At 34.7% G+C, this 19233-nt stretch overlaps 4 protein-coding genes across 4 annotated transcripts; 1 reads left to right on the forward strand and 3 right to left on the reverse strand.

Annotated features, from left to right (window-relative positions):
- Positions 1–11: 11 nt before the first annotated feature.
- Positions 12–2241, reverse strand: LOC111198715 (indole-3-glycerol phosphate synthase, chloroplastic-like). The gene is made up of 10 exons (XM_022687801.2): positions 1994–2241; positions 1617–1862; positions 1359–1535; positions 1202–1276; positions 1072–1116; positions 831–995; positions 671–749; positions 507–589; positions 364–432; positions 12–270 (listed from the first exon to the last, which is right to left on the reverse strand). The coding sequence occupies exons 1-10, from the start codon at positions 2111–2113 to the stop codon at positions 187–189; spliced, it is 1143 nt and encodes a 380-aa protein (XP_022543522.2). The 5' UTR covers positions 2114–2241; the 3' UTR covers positions 12–186.
- Positions 2242–2642: 401 nt separating this feature from the next.
- Positions 2643–3151, reverse strand: LOC106352278. The gene has a single exon (XM_013791938.3). The coding sequence runs from the start codon at positions 3121–3123 to the stop codon at positions 2824–2826; it is 300 nt and encodes a 99-aa protein (XP_013647392.3). The 5' UTR covers positions 3124–3151; the 3' UTR covers positions 2643–2823.
- Positions 3152–9617: 6466 nt separating this feature from the next.
- LOC111198713 (nitrile-specifier protein 5) lies at positions 9618–11245 on the forward strand. The gene is made up of 2 exons (XM_022687799.2): positions 9618–10006; positions 10122–11245. The coding sequence occupies exons 1-2, from the start codon at positions 9974–9976 to the stop codon at positions 11055–11057; spliced, it is 969 nt and encodes a 322-aa protein (XP_022543520.2). The 5' UTR covers positions 9618–9973; the 3' UTR covers positions 11058–11245.
- Positions 11246–14380: 3135 nt separating this feature from the next.
- On the reverse strand, positions 14381–15692 carry LOC125575929. The gene is made up of 2 exons (XM_048735281.1): positions 15311–15692; positions 14381–14806 (listed from the first exon to the last, which is right to left on the reverse strand). Exons 1-2 carry the CDS (start codon positions 15535–15537, stop codon positions 14386–14388), a joined length of 648 nt encoding a protein of 215 aa, XP_048591238.1. The 5' UTR covers positions 15538–15692; the 3' UTR covers positions 14381–14385.
- Positions 15693–19233: the final 3541 nt, after the last annotated feature.

The raw sequence follows: 19233 nt of genomic DNA on the forward strand, positions 1-19233 counted from the left end.
ATGCTGTCAGATGTCAAAAAAAAAAGAAGTTAATGCTTAGTCCAGAACGTACTGTTTGAGAATTTACCAAAACGTCGGAATGATTCTGTAAAGTATATGTATCAAAGGAAAAATTGTTACAGACATTTATGTGTAGGCACAAGGCTCTGCACATTCTCTATACAAAAAGTTTGTCTACACAAAAACTCATCCTGAGACATCTCTTCCAAAAAGCGCGCTGATTCCCTGCCCCGGATCACTTTGTTTAACAAGTGATTCACCGACTAGAACCTAACAACAGAAAAAGGTAAACCATAAGGAAGTTGATCAGATGAACAATAAGTATTTTCAGCAATGTAACTTGAACCATGAAGGGAAGCTTACTGCTTTGACACCGGCTTCTTGTACGAATGCAATGTCTTCTGGAGTGAATAGCCCTGATTCTCCAACCACCTACCATGTTAAAGACAAGTTGAGTGAGATGTGTATAAGACTACAACTGCAAGGCATAAGTGAATATTGCTTACGAGGATGTCTTTCTGACGGATCAATTCACCACGCTCTCCTTCCAGGAGCCTCTTTGTGATACCAATATCTACCTCAAACGTCTCTGAAAGAAAAGAGTGGTACAACACATCAAGAAAAGGACTGTACCTCTAGTTTTAAAGGACGTCTCGTTTCAAGATTTTACCTAGGTTACGGTTGTTGATGCCAATGAGCTCAACTCCTTCAATTGCTAGAACGCGATCCATCTCCCTTTCGTCGTGAACCTAGTGGCGACAGAGACACATTAACTGGATTAGGAAGAGGTAGAAGTATTAGTTGAGGCATATATGAATGGAGTTCAAAACCTCCACAAGAGTAGCCATTCCAAGTATTTTGCAAATCTTAATCATGTATTTGATGTCAAGGTCAGGTAACACAGAAGCGATTAACAGAATTGCATCTGCACCCTTGCTTCTACCATAGTATATCTGCCATGCCTCTATGATGAACTCTTTGCAAAGCAAAGGGCACTGCATTTTTCAACAACAAGACATTAGAACTTTGCATGTCGCAACTATATGAACAGGTCAAAGAGAAAGCCAGAACCTTTACACCAGCCTCCCTTATAGCTTGCAGATTCTCAAAGCTTCCCTATATCATATGAAAACAGAATCATGTCAAAAGAATGCGAAAGCTGCTACACACTTAAAGGATTCCACTTCTTCACGGTTATTACCTTGAAGTATTTCTCATCAGTCAAAACACTAAGACATGCTGCTCCACCCTTCTCATAAGCTTGAGCAATTGCAACCTACGATATCAAGCCCTTATACGTAAGATCCTTTCAATCCCAAAACTTACTCACGTAACAAGATGAGAAAAAAGATTCTTACAGGGTCAAAATCCTCTCTGAGGATACCTCTGCTTGGAGAAGCTTTCTTGACCTCAGCTATTAAACCAGGAAGCCCGGTTCTTTGATGAGCAGATCTAAGAGCACCAATGAAGTCTCTAGGAGGAGGAACAGTTTCCAGAGCCTTCTTCAGAGTATAGAGAGGCCTTTTCTCCTTCATCTGTAAATATAGTCACCACATTTTGAATCAGACCACAACTCAATGAGATGAAAGAAAGAAGGAAGGAAAGAAAGAAGATACCTGAGCAACTTCTTTATCCTTGTGCCACACGATCTCCTCCAAGATGTTGCGAGGAGTGTTACCCTCGTTCTGTAACCGGAACTCGAAAGGTCCAACGTAATGCAATGGAGGTCCAGTAAGTGGTCTTCTCCTTATCCTTATACCTTGGCTAGCAACTACTTCGTCCTGGTAAATAACCACTTCTTGCTCACTCGCTTTACCCTCCAATGCCGAGGAAACACTTTCGGAACCTCCCGTGATTCCAGACTAACAGAGAGAGAAACAAAAAGAAAAAAAGCTGCTAACTTTATCAAACATAATTACAAAGGGTCTTCAACAATCACGTTTTCAATGTTCAACAAGTAACAAAACGATGTGAAATTAGAAGAGAAGGAAACCTGTTGAGCACGAAGAGGAGCACAAGAGGAGGATCTGGTGAGTCTATGGAGGTAAACCGTGGAGAGACGCCGTTGAATGACGGATGAGGGGAAGGGCTGAAAGGAAACTAGTCCTTCCATTTTTTTCCGAATTTTCTTCCGATGCTATCGCCGGAAAATGCTTGCTTTGTATGTGGAGAGCGGAGGAGATACTTTTGTGCGGCGGATAATCACTTTGCAAAGACAGAAGATGGGTCCCACTTAAAGCTGAGTCAGCGACGGATATTCTCATTGAGGGCAATATGGTAATAAGCCAGTTACTTGTTAAGATATTTTGTTTAGAAGATAGTAGTAACACATTTTTTTATGGGTATTAAAACGTTACCAGCCAAATCCAAAGGAGAAACTGAGGTTTTGTGAGGAACCAAACTTGTTCATGTTTTTATTAATTTCCCTGTAAATTTTTATGAATTTGGTTTTTTTTATAGGAGCGAATCAGCTTTTAAAATTTGAATTTAAAGAATAATATTCTATGCCAAATATACTATGAGCTTGAAGCGCAAAAAAAAAAAAATCTTCTACTATCACCAAACCATCAATACTTTTGTGGTTTTGGTTAAGATTTAGGTTTATCCTAAAGATCTTTATTATCATTTAGTTGTCCCGGATGTTTATATTAACAAGAAATATATATGGATAAAGATGGTCGGAGTGTTTACATGGAAGTTAATATTTATGTCTAATAAGGAGTTGTTGTTTTTCTATTAAGCAGAAACATTATGTATGGCCTTAGAACATGCAGAATGATAAAAATAAACCCCTTGAGACAAAGACTCGAAAGGAGTTAGGCACTAGTAATGTCGGGAACAATGATCCCTTAGAGTCGGAGGGAAGAAGGGAGCGAAGACAAACACATGGGAGGCACATTCGGTACTGATACCCAAAAAGGCATGGCAGCAAGAGTGTCCAATACTCCCGATCTGTCCACTTATTATCGATCTGAATATCTCTGGGATGCAGTCCGGAATAGTTTCCAGCGATGACAAACAATCTGATGGGTCCTGTGGAGGTTGCGAAGGAACCGTTTGAGCTGTACTGAACACGGCCATGCATACAACTGGAAGAAAGAAGAAAAACTTGTTGATCCACATCTTTGATAAGATAATTGAAATGAGTTATATAGTTGTGTAAATTATCTGATATGAATCAGTAGTAGTTAGTGGTCGGGTTTATATAGGATGGAAAACAAATGTGAAATTTCATTACATTGCATATTCTGTGAAAGGTTCTTTGTGAATTAACGTAGGCACTCTTGGGATGATCCCGAAATAAAGGTTGACAGTTTGTTTCTTTGCGTTGGTGGTTCCTATTATTTATTTCATTCCTCTTGATAATTTCATTATACTTCCTTCTCTTTTTTCTTCTACAAATAATTTTTCTTTCAGGTTCACAACACTCTTGCAAAATTGTATTTCTCTTCTAGTTATTGTCATTTTCTATATATTATTTGGATTACTTTTACTTGTATTATTTAAATTGATTTGTTATTCTTTTTTTTTGTCACTAAATTGATTTGTTATTCCAATGAATCTTATTTGGCAATATTCTGAAGGAACTAGGTGAACGCCTCACGACAATTATGTTCCAATACTTTCAAATATCATCCGTTGTTTTTCCTTGCAATCAAGAAAAAACTTATATATTTTTTTGGTCCTTTGTTAATAACTATGAATTGTTAATAAAAGTTTTAATATAGATTTTCATTTCCAAAATGTAGGGTAATTTTTTAATTTATTAGATTTATCTCCAAAATGTATGGTATTTTACAGATTATATTAAAATAAATTCGCTTAAAGGCAAGCTAACTCAAACTAAGCAGTATATCAGCATAACAAGATACAGTGTATAAATGAAATGTGAATCAGTATACCACCGTAGCGGTTCATGATTGGTGTGCTTTTTTTTTTTTTTTTTTCTAGACAAATTTTTTTTTTTTTTAAGAAACCCTTAGAATCATGGTCTTATAAGATTATTATGGCTTCTTTTGGGTTTTGTCACGAACTCTGAACACTATTTGAATTTACTATGTACGTCGGTTTATAATGATCTTTTTTACAATTTAAACATTGTTTCGTATCATTCATTCCACAATAACTGCGAGCAATATGCAGTAATCTTAAGTTCTGCCTATAATGTTCTATTTGATCTACACCACCGCTAGTTTCATCCCAAGTCACAGGTCACTCTAAAGTTAGTATTAAAGAAACATTAATCACATGAGGTAATGAAATAGACAAGAAAAAGGTTCGAAGAGAGGTAACTGCTCGGGGAGATACCGAACAAATAATTTCGTATATATATGAAGATACTAGTAGCAAAAGTGTGAAACCGGAAAGAAACGTGGCTCGAATGTAGCCTGGATTATTGACCAGATTCTAGCCAATATCGTCCACGTTCATCTCCTGAGTCACCCCTCTCTTTTTTGTTTCTTTTACTTTCAGCTTTTCATCTCTTTGTTTGTTTTCAGAAACATAGAAGTGGCATGTGACCCTGACCGAAGTGGAGCCACCAAGATAGGCACGACATGTGAGCTACCGTCTGGATATCATATCTTTTTCCATCTAATTACTCAATGTGCATCTCTGTTAAGAGTTCGTGAAGAAGCAACTAGAGATCATGAATGTGGCATATACTTTATTATTGTTGGAAAAATGGTTTGGCCTTGTCTCCAAAAACAGTTGTTGTGATATCTTCGTTGGTTCTTATCCGGAACTATGACTATACATGAATAATCTATCAACGAGAGAAAATAAAAGAAACTCTTTTTTTATTACCCCACAAGTTCATATAATTTACGAAAATGCCATCAATTTTTTTTTATTTTTTTTTCTTCGAAAATGACATTTTTACTCTCTCACCCTCATCATCTTCAAGTAATTACAAGATTGCCATTGTCATCAATACCACAACCACCATGAACAACCAATTTGAAGCTCTTAATGCTCCCAAAATCGATTTACCCTTCTTCTTTTTCCATTCTTGTGAACTAAACACAACATATCTCTCACATTCTCTCCACAAAGAGCTAAAAAAACCCAAGATTTTGATTCTAAATTTTTTATGGTTCATAAAGTCATAGAAGCTAACGATTATGGATGGGTGACTTTCGTTTGTGATTCTGTGTGCTTGGAGAAGCCTTATGTATGCTAAGGAACTTATCTCACCAATTTAAGGTATGACATCGAATTTTTTTCCAGATCTGTTCGTCAGACGACTTACTTGGGAAGTCGTCTCGCTGTAGACGACTTACCTTTCAGTCGTCTGGCTGTAGACGACTTACCTGGAAGTCGTCTGGTCAACGCAGATGTTATTTTTGCAATTGACTTTGAAATCTGTAACCTGAGACAACTGAAAGTTAAGTCGTCTACTATTGTTTGGTTTCAAAAAAAATTCCAAAGAACCTAGACGACTTACATTTCAGTCGTCATAGGCTAGTTTTGCATTTGACTGGATAATTTCAGAAGTTTGACTTCCCCAGACGACTTACATTTCAGTCGTCTGGCGAAAATTAAAATAATAATATTTTTTTTTAAAGTAAACGACTTACAATTAAGTAGTCATAGGTTAGTTTTGCAATTGAAAAAAAAAACTTCAAGATTTAATTATATACAGATGACTTATAATTCAGTCGTCCACGAGACGACTGAAATGTAAGTCGTCCAGGATTTACGAGGTTTGACCAGAATCTCGGAAAAAAGTCCTAGACGACTTACAATTAAGTCGTCTGGTGGACGACTGAATTATAAGTCGTCTGTGTATAATTAAATCTTGAAGTTTTTTTTTTCAATTGCAAAACTAACCTATGACGACTTAACTATAAGTCGTCTACTTTTAAAAAAATATTATTATTTTAATTTTCACTAGACGACTGAAATGTAAGTCGTCCAAAAAGTCAAACTTCTGAAATAATCCAGTCAAATGCAAAACTAACCTCTGACGACTGAAATGTAAGTCGTCTAGCTTTTTTGGAGTTTTTTTTTAACCAAACAATAGTAGACGACTTAACTTTCAGTCGTCCGAAATAACAGATTTCAAAGTCAATTGCAAAAATAACCTCTGCGTTGACCAGACGACATATAGTTTAGTCGTCTAGACAACTTAGATTGAAGTCGTCCGCGTCTTCTCCACTAATTTTTAAGTCTTCTACGTTAGTTTTTGAATAACTTGTATTTTTAAGAGTGATAAGTAACTTCAAGATATGTAAAACTCATATTTACAAAATATGTTCTCTCCCTTAGTTTTACTAAATTTGACTAAGTTTTTCAATGCAAACTTATAAAAAATATGATATGTTTTGACTAGTTAGTATTATTTGTTTCCATCTCTTACCAACATTCTTGTTTATTAAGATGAGAAAAAGGCCATTGGAGTTTATTATTGCATATGAGAGATCCAAAGATAAGAAAAAGGCTAGTGAAGTCTATTATTTCATTGATTTGTAAATGTGAAAACACATTGTTAGCACATTTAATACATCTTGGAAAACATTATTACTGATTTTACAAAAAATTCACAACTAAAAGAGTATACATGCAATTCACAAAACAGACCACAAACAAAACTATTATAGATCATTCATCTACAAAGACAAGCTTGGATTCCACTTGAGTAGACAAGACCAGACAACTTTTAAGAAGTCCAGACGACTTCTAAGAAGTCCAGACGACTTCCAGGAAGTTCAGACGACTTTTCCAGAAGACTTTTAGGAAGTTCAGACGACTTCCAGACGACTTTACAGGAAGTCCAGATGACTTTTAGGAAGTCCAGACGACTTCCAGACGACTTCCAGACGACTTCCAGACGACTAACAAGTAAGTCGTCCCAGAAGTCTTCCAGATCTGAAAAACCTGCATATTAAATCCAGATCTGGAAAACCTGCATATTCAAAAACGTTCAAATGGTTTAAAAACAGAAAAAATGAATGGAAGATTAGATAAATCTACCTTTACAGAACACACAAAATTACATATCTAAAAATAAAAAATCTACCTTTAAATTAGTGGAAGATGAGTACCATCTAATTAAAAACCTGCAAAAAAAAAAAAAATAGATTAGTAACAAAGACATGAGACAAAATTGAAAAATTCATATAAAGTTTGGTGTTTTCAAGTCAAAGAGATTAGAGTGGGTTTGGAGAGTTTTAGTTTGGGAAAAAAGTAAGAACTTTATACAACAAGAAGTTACCAAATGAAGAAAAATCAGACATAAGAACTTACCAAAACGCTCAGAAAAATCCAGACGACTTCCTAGAAGTCCAGACGACTTCCTGGAAGTCCAGACGACTTCTTGGAAGTCCAGACGACTTTGTCAGAAGACTTTCAAGAAGTCCAGACGACTTCCAGACGACTTCCAGACAACTAACAGGTAAGTCGTCCGAGAAGTCTTCCAGATCTGAAAAACCTGCACATCAAATCCAGATCTGAAAAACCTGCATATCCAAAAACGTTCAAATGACTTAAAAATAGAGAAAATGAGTGGAAGATTAGATAAATCTACATTTATAGAACACACAAAAATGCATATCTAAAATTAATAGATCTACCTCTAAATTAGTGGAAGATGAGTACCATTTGATTAAAAACCTGCAAAAGAGATAGATTAGTAAGAAATACATGAGACAAAACTGAAAATTCATATAAAGTTTGGTGTTTTCAAGTCAAAGAGATTAGAGAGAGGTTGGAGAGTTTTAGAATGATGAACATTACATTTTTGTTGCAGCCATTTGAGAGGAGGAGAGAGAATGTGTAAATTTTTCTTTTTATAGGGAGACAAAAAATCCAATTAGATTAAATATTTTTGACTCAGACGACTTCCTGGACGACTTACATTTCAGTCGTCTGGTGAAGAAATTAAAACAGACGACTTACATGTAAGTCGTCCAGAAGAGTTTAATATTTTTAGCGGGAAATTAAATATTTTTAGCGGGAAACTAAAATAGAAGACTTCCCAGACGACTTACAAGTAAGTCGTCTGGACGACTGAAATATACGTCGTCCGGGTAGATTATTCAACAGACGACTGAAATATAAGTCGTCCACACCCTAAACATAACCCCTAAACTTAATTATCTAATTAAACACTTCATAAAACCAAATCAAACTTGAAAAGTGTTTACTATACACAAAAATAAACACATATAGGTGAAAACTAATTTTTGAAAAAAATATTTTAGTTTTCCAAAATCTAACCCTAGCAATACATACAATACTACAACATATGTTTGCCAAACTCCTAAACCAAAGTATTTCATGATTCACTACTTTCACTCATCTATCTTCAAAACAAATCAATTTTATCATATCTTAATTTATATTAGTTAAAACTGTTTATAATTACTTGATTTTTATTTTTTACGCATCAAAATATTTTTTTAGAAGATTTATAAATTATTTTTAAAATAAACTGGTACCAGACGACTTACACTTCAGTCGTCCAGACGACTTCCAACATCTCAGACGACTCAGACGATTTACTGGGGCTATATTCGTAAAAATGGCTTATGTTTTTTTTGTTTGGTCACAAGGGGCTGAGCTGTAATTTCACTAAGCTTTTAGGTTAGTTTTGCATTTGATTCAAGTTTGGATATAGGTTTGGAATTAAAATCAAGTTGTGGGTTAGTTTTGGCAAAAACCCCTTATTTTTTCCTGTTTTGGGTCAGTAAATATATATGTATTTAAATAAGGGGTTAATCCCTAGTTATCTAGTAACAATAATCTTACAATAATAAAAGGGAAATATACTCAAAGGAGAGGATGTCCACATCATCTAATAAAATCATCAAATTAGATATTTTCTTTTTGCCATGTCATTTCATCTTCACGTGAAACAAATTAGAGGAGAGGGTGTCCATATTTACCCTAATATTCGTTATAATCGTCTTGACTCTGGACTCTTCCACTTCATTGTCGTCTTCTCAAGGCCAACTCGGTTACAACTCTAATAAACACAAAACGAAATCCCTTTGGATATCTTTCAGAATTCCAACATCATTACAAAGCTTGCTTTTTTTTGGTAAAAAATTACAAAGCTTGCTTCTATAAATAGAGAACCTTCGAAGAAGAGAAATTGATACAAAGCCTGCGAAGAGACCCAAAATGCAACATTATAGTCCTACAAAAGCAGTAACACATTTCAATACCGATTTATTTTACAAACTCGAGCTAAAAGATCTGCTATGTGTTTTGATTTTTTCCCTCTTAGTGATGATTATTGTTATCCTTAGATGGTTTTCTTCGTTAATTCAGGTCATAAAGTCTTTTGAACTTAATATGAGAGGTTTAAGAACTTCATGAACAATTTGTTTACTCATCAAATCTGAGGAGTCGATAGGGAATTTCCGGGTAAGGAAAAAAAGGCTCGGATTATTGCATTCATCATACGACTACTCCCCGGTTATCTATTTCATGCTTACTATATTTATTGCTTTGTCTTTGTATCTTTTGTTTGTTTATCAATTTTTCCTTACTATTGGATTCTACAGGGTTCTTATATGATAGCAGATATGGTGTTATGTGCTTTGCCATTTTCAAATACATATATATTTACTGACCCAAAACAACTCATATATAAAAAGTTGCTACATTTTCAAATTTCTTAGCTAATAAAGTCACAAAAGAACATGCATTGTCATTTGCTGTATTTAACCAATAAAAATGCATTGCAGTATTGAACTTGCGTAATCAGATTTTCTTTTCCTTAAAATACGTTTATAGAAGTTATCACAATTAATTAAGAAATAGTGTTATAGATGGTAACGTATCTCCAGTTGTGGAACGTGTCTTAAGAAATCCTTATTCACTTTGAATTTTTATCTTGTGGTGATGTGATACCACGTTTGCCTATATAACTACACGCATCATCAATATCAAAAGTCACAACAATTCATCAAAAACAAAAACTTTTCTTTTATTCCCTGAAATTACGAGGAACGAAGTTGCAAGTATGAGTCCTGTGGCTGATAACAAATGGGTTAAGGTAAAAATTTCACCTTTTTTATAATCAATCTGCCTCTTTAATCCTCAATAGTAATAAGATTTGCATAATCGAAACACCGATTAAAGTTTTAATCTTTGATTGTTTTTTTAACCAGGTGGGTCAGAAAGGAGCTGGTCCAGGACCAAGAAGCTCACACGCCATCACCGTGGTCGGGAACAAAGTCTATTGCTTTGGCGGCGAGCTTAAACCGACGATCCACATCGACAACGATCTCTACGTTTTCGATCTCGACACTCAAGAATGGTCCATCGCCCCTGCAACAGGGGACGCTCCTTTCCCCTGTTTCGGAGTCTCCATGGTCCCTATCGGCACCACCATCTACGTCTACGGCGGCCGCGACGACTCTCGCAAATACAACGGCTTGCACGCTTACGACACGGTGGCGAACAAGTGGGAGTTGCTGTCTCCCGTCGAGGAAGGGCTTCCCGGTCGGAGCTACCACTCTATGGCCGGCGACGACCGGAAAGTTTACGTCTTTGGTGGTGTTACGGCCAAGGGGCGTGTGAACACTCTGCATGCTTACGACGTGGTTGATCGGAAGTGGGTTGAGTATCCGGCGGCTGGGGAGGCTTGTAAAGGGAGAGGAGCGCCGGGGCTTGTGGTTGTGGATGGGAAAGTTTGGGTCTTGTTTGGTTTTGACGGTAATGAATTGGGTGATATCCATTGTTTTGATTTGGTTAGTGGTCAGTGGACCGCCGTGGAGACTACCGGGGACGTGCCTCCGGCGAGAAGCGTGTTTCCGGCGGTTTCTTCCGGGAAGTATATTGTGATATATGGTGGTGAGGAGGAGCCGCATGAGCTGATGCATATGGGAGCTGGGAAGTTGTCTGGAGATATTTACAGGTTTGACACGGAGACGTTGGTGTGGGAGAAGGTTGTTGATGGTACTGAGGAAGGGAAGAACCCGTGCCCACGTGGGTGGTGCGCGTTTGCTGTTGCGGTGGTGAATGGTGAGAAAGGGTTGCTGGTTCACGGTGGGAATAGTCCGACCAACGAGAGGCTTGATGACATGGTGTTTTGGGGTTTCTAGTTGTCTTAATGTCAGTTATCAGTAGTTACGTTGTGGCTTTGTCGTATGTAAACTGCTTAGTCTGTGGTGATGTTTATGTAGCTGCTAAAGTGTCTTGAGGTCAAGGAGGTGTTTAGTACGTGAGAATTTGCTACCTATCCCTTAATATTTTATCAAGTTTGGTGTTTAAATAATAAAGATCTTTGTTGAGAAATGACTTGGTGGTGTTTCAAAAAAATAAAAAAAAAGAAATGACTTGGTGATATTAGCAATGCTTAGCACACACCATTTTTTCACACCTACGAACTGACAAAGAAACACTTGTCTAGAATTTAATTTCAACATTGGTCATATCGACCACGGACGTCCATTATGTAGATGGCCTTGAAAAATATAATGGCGGCTATATATGGCGAACTAACTAACTTTGATTACGTGTGACTCCATTCACGGATTGCCACAAATTTTTACAGTGGCATATAAATTTTCTTGTGGATCTGCTTTTAGAATTTGTTGTCTCGGAATGCCATATGCTTATCCCTATTTAATATGTTTGTTTATAACACTATCTTAAGTTCTTAACCACTTAAAACCATTCTCAGGCGTTTGGCTAAGATTCCAAACTCGGATCGAACATTCAACCAAGAAAAACAAATCTTGGAGCTTTCTTGATAGCAAAACTGTGATTAAAGAAGACCGTTGGCAACCTTACTTAGCTCTTTGGCTTAAGGATCTTTTTGAATCTGATTGTACTATTATTTCTGTGTATTATTAGCCTTTGATCTTATTGTGGCTTTGTTGGTTGGTTTGCATCTTGTTACTGATGGTTTTTGTCGTAAGGATGGATTAACTATTGGTGTAATGAAGTTTCTCAGATGGGTTCTTAACCACTTAAAATCCAGGCCGCTGTTTTCTTATCAGTAGTTTACGGGCCCTTGAGTGAATGGAAAAGATTGACGGTGTCAAGATTTGGCTCCTGGGCTTTTTATATTGAGTGACCAGCATATATACTGAAGTTGTTGGTTTTCAACTACATGTGATTTTAGTCCCATTAAATTTTCTTAAAGACTGTTTTTAGTGAAACTGATTTGCAACGAATTATACCCTAGAAGAATATGACAAATAATGAGAAACTAATGGGACAAATAATGAGAAACTAATAGTCTTTCCACACCAGAAAATAGAAAAAATAAACATGATTGATGATATATTATCAATACCAAACGGTCTTGTTTCGAAAATAAAATGAATTAGGTGTTACCTTTCCATCAATAGCATACGGAATTCTAATAACTTCAGCGAAATCACGACAATAATTTTCATAGTTTATATAATTTACATATATGTTTAGCAATACTCCCATTAATTTAACAACTGATATAATTTTTCCATACTAATAAACCTTAGCATTTAGCTATACTAATTTATACATATGTTTTCTAAAGAAAAAAAGAAAATTAGATGAACTTTAAACGGCCGGGCAATTTTCTAAATATATATTGAAACATAAAAATATGGTGAAAGTACAAGAATGGTTCAGAAAACACACACACATATATATATATATGGTGAAAGTACACACATATATATATATATATGTGTGTGTAACAGTGTAATACAGTATAGCTGAAAGCTGAAGGATATGGCAGTGAGAGTGATTGTTTGTTTGTTTATTGGGATGTTTATGTTCACCCTTTTTCTTCGTTGGTTTCTTTATCATTTTGTACTTGAGCTAGCTTTTATATCTTTAACCATCCTTAAACTTATTTACTCTTTTGATCATCACCAAATCCTTCTTAACTATTGTTTTTAATTGATACTTGTATTCGTTTAAAATAGGTACATGAGCGGCATATTAACTTATCAAATAGTATTTGACGGAGGAGTGTCATCTGTCTTTTCTTCGCGTTTTTTCTTTACTTGTTTTATCGTTAGGGTTGACCTAATCTTTGCCTTGTGTTCTGCACTTACCCTCGATCTTAGTAATTTCTTATTATACTACAATAGACATATCAGAAAGCGTAGCTAGTTGATTCAGAACTCTAATTAGACATTGGATACCAGTTCCTAAAACTGACAGTATTTCCATATTGCCCTTTTTTATTTTGTCAACTACTACTTTTTGTTTTTTCTTTTGTCAAAAATTACGTTCTTTCTAGTTAATTTGTTTATATGAGATCGTAGTTTCTATTTATATATCTATAACATGTTGTTGATAATATATATGTGAAAGTGAAAATTTAATAAATATTGTATGAGGATTTTAATAGTAATCTTTATGAAAAGTGAAATCTTTTCGAGTATTTCAATCATTTACGAGCTTCATGACAAAGTCCTAGCGGCTTCTATGCATGTTCATTGGAGGGGTTTCTCAGATGAGGCTGGCATATGAGGTCATTCATCTAGAGATAAAAAAATTCATGAGTTTGGCACCCCCATGTCACAAAGCTACATGGAAAATAAACTTTATCGCCAACAACATCGAGGTGTTTGTGTTTGTGTTTAGACTTTCTTTTTCGTTTTCTGTTTCTTGTTATCTCTGTATTTCTGTCAAAAATGAAAAATTGGTAATAATATCTTTACATTTTTACCAAAAAAAAAAAAAACATCGAGGTGTTTGTATAACTATGCAATTTTGATGAAACAACATAAAATGAGATTTATCGTTTAGTATAGAAACAATTTTGTTTTGATGAATTTGTTGGGAGATCAGCCAGAATACGGCCGCAACCGAGAGACGTTAGTGTTATTTTCATACAGCTATATAATAAAATGTTGATTATATTCCCTTTTTCCAGGACGTTTTATTAATAAATCTGAGCGATACGATAATTATATAAGGTTGACCAATTAGATGATGCACATGTCAAACTTTTTACAAAGTACAAACGCTAGCCGTTGAAAGAGTAATAAGTAAATATCTGAAAAAAAAAACTAAATGAATGAACATCAAACCTCTCAATTATATGATATGTTGATATTTCATGATTATGTTTTTGTTATTTCCTGTATTCAACATAACAGATAGTCAACAGACCAAATGATCGAGCTTAACAAACAAAGTCCCCTTACACGGTTACCCCCATAGGCTTAACTTATGCCCACAAGACAATTAAACAAAATCCCATCGTGATGAAGTGAATTCATTTTTGATTACGGGTGTATTATACGTATATCCACACACACAGTAATGGTATATATCATATGTGGAGGCTAGGACAGCTGAATATTGGAACGAATTTTAGATTTGCTATTTTTGGCGAAATTCCAACGCCATGCTGTATGTTTGATAGATGCATATTGATTTTTTTCATTTTTTTTTTTTTGGGTCAAACATTACTTCATTAACTTAAACGTTTAGAATTCCATTAGCGGAGGAGGTGTTACAACATAGGAAGGCATCACAAGCCAAAGAGTTTGCCATAACATAAGCACAACAACAAGAAAAATGAGCATATAAAGCAACAAAGGAAAAGATAAGGGATCGAATAGCGAGTAAGATCCGGTGAACATCGAATGACCAACTCTCTGAAAGAAGGTTAGTGAGTTCTTGACAGTCTACCTTGTAGACAAGCTTAGAGATACCCATTGATATGATCACAACTAGTGCAACCAAAAGGGTTAGACACACTGCAACAAAGGCAGAGAGGTCATAAATCCGGGAGGTAAAACCTTGTAATACCGGTGAGTCTTGAGTATCCGAATACGAGTTCGTACACGAACTAATGAAACGGAAGACTTCCATTGACGACACAATGCTCCCTGCAAAACTATCACCCAAACCAAGTGAAAGATATTGAAGGTAGGTAGGATCCATAACGGAAAACACTAGGCTATCACAGCCCAAACTACTTCGGTTCAATGTAAGGAAGCAACAACTATCACGTTTCTTTCCCAGCTGCCACGAATGGGGAGAAAATAGCAACAATGCATCCACTGTTACAGCACAAACCAACGAAAAACTGTATACCACAGTAAGGGGTTGCTCCAAGGCTTGAGAATTACCATTGGAAACTTTGATAGTAGTGACAAAAGAGCCCAAACCACACAGGAATAAAGCCGCAAACATCCTGAAACTTTGACTACTTCTCAAACAGCACGACAAGTGAAAGAAACTTTGGACATTTACCAACACATAGAGCAAATCAAACGCAGTGACCAAAGCTTCATAATACCAGCCTAAGAGTATATCACTTCTTATAACAAACCCAGCTACCAAAGATCCACAAATCTGAGAGACCTGAGGAGAGAAGCTTGAAGGGCCAAAATATAACCTGATAGCCTTAGAAGGAGCCGGGGAAGACCAGTAGATGAGACTGCATACTGCCGTAATTGAGTTACCGTCAAAATCCAAATCCGGTGGATCTGGAGGGTCCGGTGGGTCTGGCGGGCTCAGAAACTCAGAGCCACCATGAACATCAGAGGAAGATCCTGTAGCAGAAGGGGAGGCTGGCAGATCTGGAGAAAATAACTCCGAATCACAAACCAAAAGACCCATCATCAGAAAGCAAAGAGGAAGAAGAAAGGAAGAGGAGGGAGAAAGGAGAAGAGATTCTCACCAGCGAGCGTGAGGCTCGCCGGCAGCGGCTACACTGTCAAACCCTAATCGCCAAAAGAGGAGAGAGGTGAGAGCGTGATGCATATCAACATAGTTTACATTTTGATTTTTTTTTTTTTTTTTTTTCATTTTTTTCATTTTTTTCCTTATTTTTTCATGGTATTTTTATTTTCTGTTTGGGTGGCAGTCTTTTCATTTGGATGATAGTGTACGGCTATTCTTTGTTGAAAAGGATACACATATATGCGTTTTAGAACTTGTTGTGTATATAATTCGTTTTTATGAGACAATGTATGCATTTTTAGAATTCTAAAGTTTATCAATAAACTTTAGAAACTTTCGGACATGAAGGTTTTGGGTACATAACAAATATATTGGGGGAAAAAAATTAAAATGCAAATTAGAAATATTGATTCTGAAATTGAAATCTCTGTGCATCAGTAAGCACAAGAAAATTTAACTCGTGATCAAGATCGATATTTGAAGGTGTTGTATGTATATTAGGATTATGAAACCTGCTACTGACATTTTTAGTAAGATTAAAAAAAAGTCTTAAAAGGAAAAAAAATATCAGATTTTGAGGTAATATAAATCTAAAATATTGTAAATGATCAATCACATAATTAATATACAAACTTTAAAAGGATATTTGTCTCGATTAATCATTTTTGCTCTTTAAATTCCTTTTTTTCGAAGTTAATTTGCGTTTGTTTACAACAATAAACTTATTGAAACAAAAGTTCACGCTATTTAACTAATACAAAATCATTAGTAAAAGACGCTAAGAAGAGAGGAATATTATTCTCCCATATAGATTATACATACACAATATGATGGAGTCATGGAGGTGCTCATGGACAAAACTTTTCATCGAATCAGAACTTGGTTTAGTGATATGAATAGCTGAAGAAAAACTAAAGAAAAATCACTTCTCGTGACATAATCAAATCCAATAATTTTCTATAATGAAAGATATGAAAATGACAACTGCATGCACCTTTTACATAATCACCAATATATAAGTTAATTTTGAAATGTGTTGTTAATAACATATACGTAACATGCATGGATATACCTGTGTAAGATAATAGTACAACGGTCCTGAAACAAGAAAGACGAGAATGTGAAGAAGACATATGGAAGAACTCAAAAATAAAAAATACAAGTATAAAAACAACAAGAAGAAGGAACAACAACGCCTCTTTCTACCTCGAGAAGATAAAACTGTAACAAATATATACACTAAGACACATATGAATAGCCTGGTATATTCAGTTCTCGATTTGGTTCTTTTATTAGTTCTAAAGATTTAAATTGTTTTGAGTATTTAAAAAATTCAGTTTTCTTATTTTGGTTTCTAGTTCGGTTCGGCTAACAAAATTGGAAACCGGCTAATATCCGATAAAATTTTCGATTTCATTATATTATAGTTTAGTTACGATTTTTCGGTTAGTTCAGATTAGAAAATTAAAAAATTTAGGATTTCAGATAAAGACTTGAATAGCTAGGATAAATTTAAATATTTTAGATAAAAAATATTATTGTTATTCATTTTTGGATATTTTAGTTTATGATTAATATTTTTAATTTATTTGATTATTTTAAAATTAAATTTAAAATTATTTGATTATTTTAAAATTAAATATAATTAATGTTTATAAGTATATAAATTATATTATAGAAATTTGGATACCATTTGTTTCTCGTTCGGTTCTAGTTTAGTTTTAGTTTTTCGATTCTAAAGATATATGATCCGTTCGGATAATTGATAGGATCCAAACTTGAACCGAATTTTATTTCTTGGTTCGGTTTGGTTCTTCAGTTTCAGATAAATATGCCAATGCCTAAATATGAATATGTATATGTACATTTGTAAACTTTCAGAAAAAAAAAACTAACAGAGCCGAAAACTGAGGAAGTTATGTATATTCATGTCTTGGTGTATATACATAATTTTAAAAATGTACAAATAGGAGAAATATGAATATTTTAAAACGAAATTGGAAGAGCATCGGATTTGCAGTTCTCTCTCGTGGATTCTTGTCCTTGGACCCTCCTCATTTCATCTCGATTCCCATTCAGGCATTCACAAGTTACAAATCTTATTTCTCAATATAGATGTTCACATGCATACATTAGGTATACATCTACAAATATCCGTAATTACTCTCAATTCAACTTTTTTTTAATTATTTCCTTATTCATATTAAATATCAATATCAATATCAACTATAGATTGGTGTTTCACAAAAAAAGGAAGAAGCATAGACTAGTGTTAGGCTGTTAGCCCTTTCTCAAAAAAAAAAGTATAGACTAGCTAGTGTTAATCAAAAGCTAGTATAAATGCGCGTGAACACGCTGCAGTAGTGAGATATAATCTCTAAAATAGACTAACGCCATGGTTTGATTTTCGTAGGCATTATTGTTATAGGGGTGGACACTCTGTAGTAGTGATCACGAACGTAGTTGAATGCAATTTTCACGTAAGGGAAAAAAGTTAAATTTTTTTGGGAAAATGTCAAGAGAAAAAACTCTGGCTTGAATGGCAATATATAGTTTTCGTGAATTATTTGTTTTTGGAATTTAGTTTTTGGTTTTTAGTTTTTAATTATTAGGGGTTGTTGTAGGTTTTAGTTTCTTTTTGTCAAAAAGATTTTAGTTTTTTCTTGAAAACAAGTTTGAATGGCAATTTGTCTAGTTTTTTTGCTATGTACAGTTTTAAAAGAAAAGAAAAATTAATATCTAAGATGATTTTTATGGACCCTCAGTATTTGTATACCTTAAAAACGAATAGCTAATTTTTTTATCAATAGATATAAGCCAAATTTGTTTAAAAAAAAGATATAAGCCAAATAACAATAACATGCACTTCTGTTCATATAGTAAACTCATATAATAATTGTATATAAAACACCAAGATACTTGAAACTGCATATAGATTTATAAATTTTTTCTTCACCAATGTAGATACATATATAGATATAGTTTTTGTTGTTTTAATTCTTTTCTTACGCAAGAAAACAAGAATTTTATAGCAAAAAGAAAAAAAAAGAAACAAATATTTTTCGAGTATCCAGCTGGAGTACCCGTCTTGGGTTTGAGTCGCTTTAGTCATCTTTCCGTCTATTAAAAAGCGTACTCGGATGGAAAGCTTCTTGGGAATTAGTCTGGCTTACCGCTGGAAAACTCCAAAGTTAAATAAAAAAAAAACACTCCGGGTAGAACTATTTTGATATTTTGTCGTGGGTATAATTGGTTGGTTAGAAATAGTCAGCGAGAGGTTTGACTTAACATTACTGTTCATAAAGCAAATGAGTCATACGCAAGATCTATTTTAAGCCCTTTAACTTTCTACGTTATCCACTAGCCGCCAGTATCTCTTAAATCACAAGTAGGTTTTATTTCCACATATAGTCACGTTTGGCAATACTTCATTCATATTAATATACTTCAAAATTACACAGTATACAACAAGATTAATTACCAGTTCATCTTGATTAGTTTTGAAGTTTCAGGCCTCTATATAGCTCACTTTCAGAAGACAAAGATTGATCACAATATGTTAACCAATTATACATTAGAGACTTTAGAGTCACTAAGAAAATAATATATATACACACATACAAATAAGTCTTGCAT

The sequence above is a fragment of the Brassica napus genome, chromosome A6 (assembly GCF_020379485.1).
Source record: "Brassica napus cultivar Da-Ae chromosome A6, Da-Ae, whole genome shotgun sequence".
Taxonomy (NCBI): domain Eukaryota; kingdom Viridiplantae; phylum Streptophyta; class Magnoliopsida; order Brassicales; family Brassicaceae; genus Brassica; species Brassica napus.

Coding starts and splice junctions, on each gene's coding strand:
- LOC125575929 (XM_048735281.1), bottom strand. CDS start 15,537: ATGATGGGTCTTTTGGTTTGTGATTCGGAGTTATTTTCTCCAGATCTG. Junction 14,807..15,310: donor GCTCCTTCTAAGGCTATCAG/GTTATATTTTGG, acceptor TTTGGGTGATAG/TTTTGCAGGGAGCATTGTGT.
- LOC111198715 (XM_022687801.2), bottom strand. CDS start 2,113: ATGGAAGGACTAGTTTCCTTTCAGCCCTTCCCCTCATCCGTCATTCAA. Junction 996..1,071: donor TAAGGGAGGCTGGTGTAAAG/GTTCTGGCTTTC, acceptor TGAAAAATGCAG/TGCCCTTTGCTTTGCAAAGA. Junction 750..830: donor GAATGGCTACTCTTGTGGAG/GTTTTGAACTCC, acceptor TGTCGCCACTAG/GTTCACGACGAAAGGGAGAT.
- LOC106352278 (XM_013791938.3), bottom strand. CDS start 3,123: ATGTGGATCAACAAGTTTTTCTTCTTTCTTCCAGTTGTATGCATGGCC.
- LOC111198713 (XM_022687799.2), top strand. CDS start 9,974: ATGAGTCCTGTGGCTGATAACAAATGGGTTAAG. Junction 10,007..10,121: donor CTGATAACAAATGGGTTAAG/GTAAAAATTTCA, acceptor TTTTTTAACCAG/GTGGGTCAGAAAGGAGCTGG.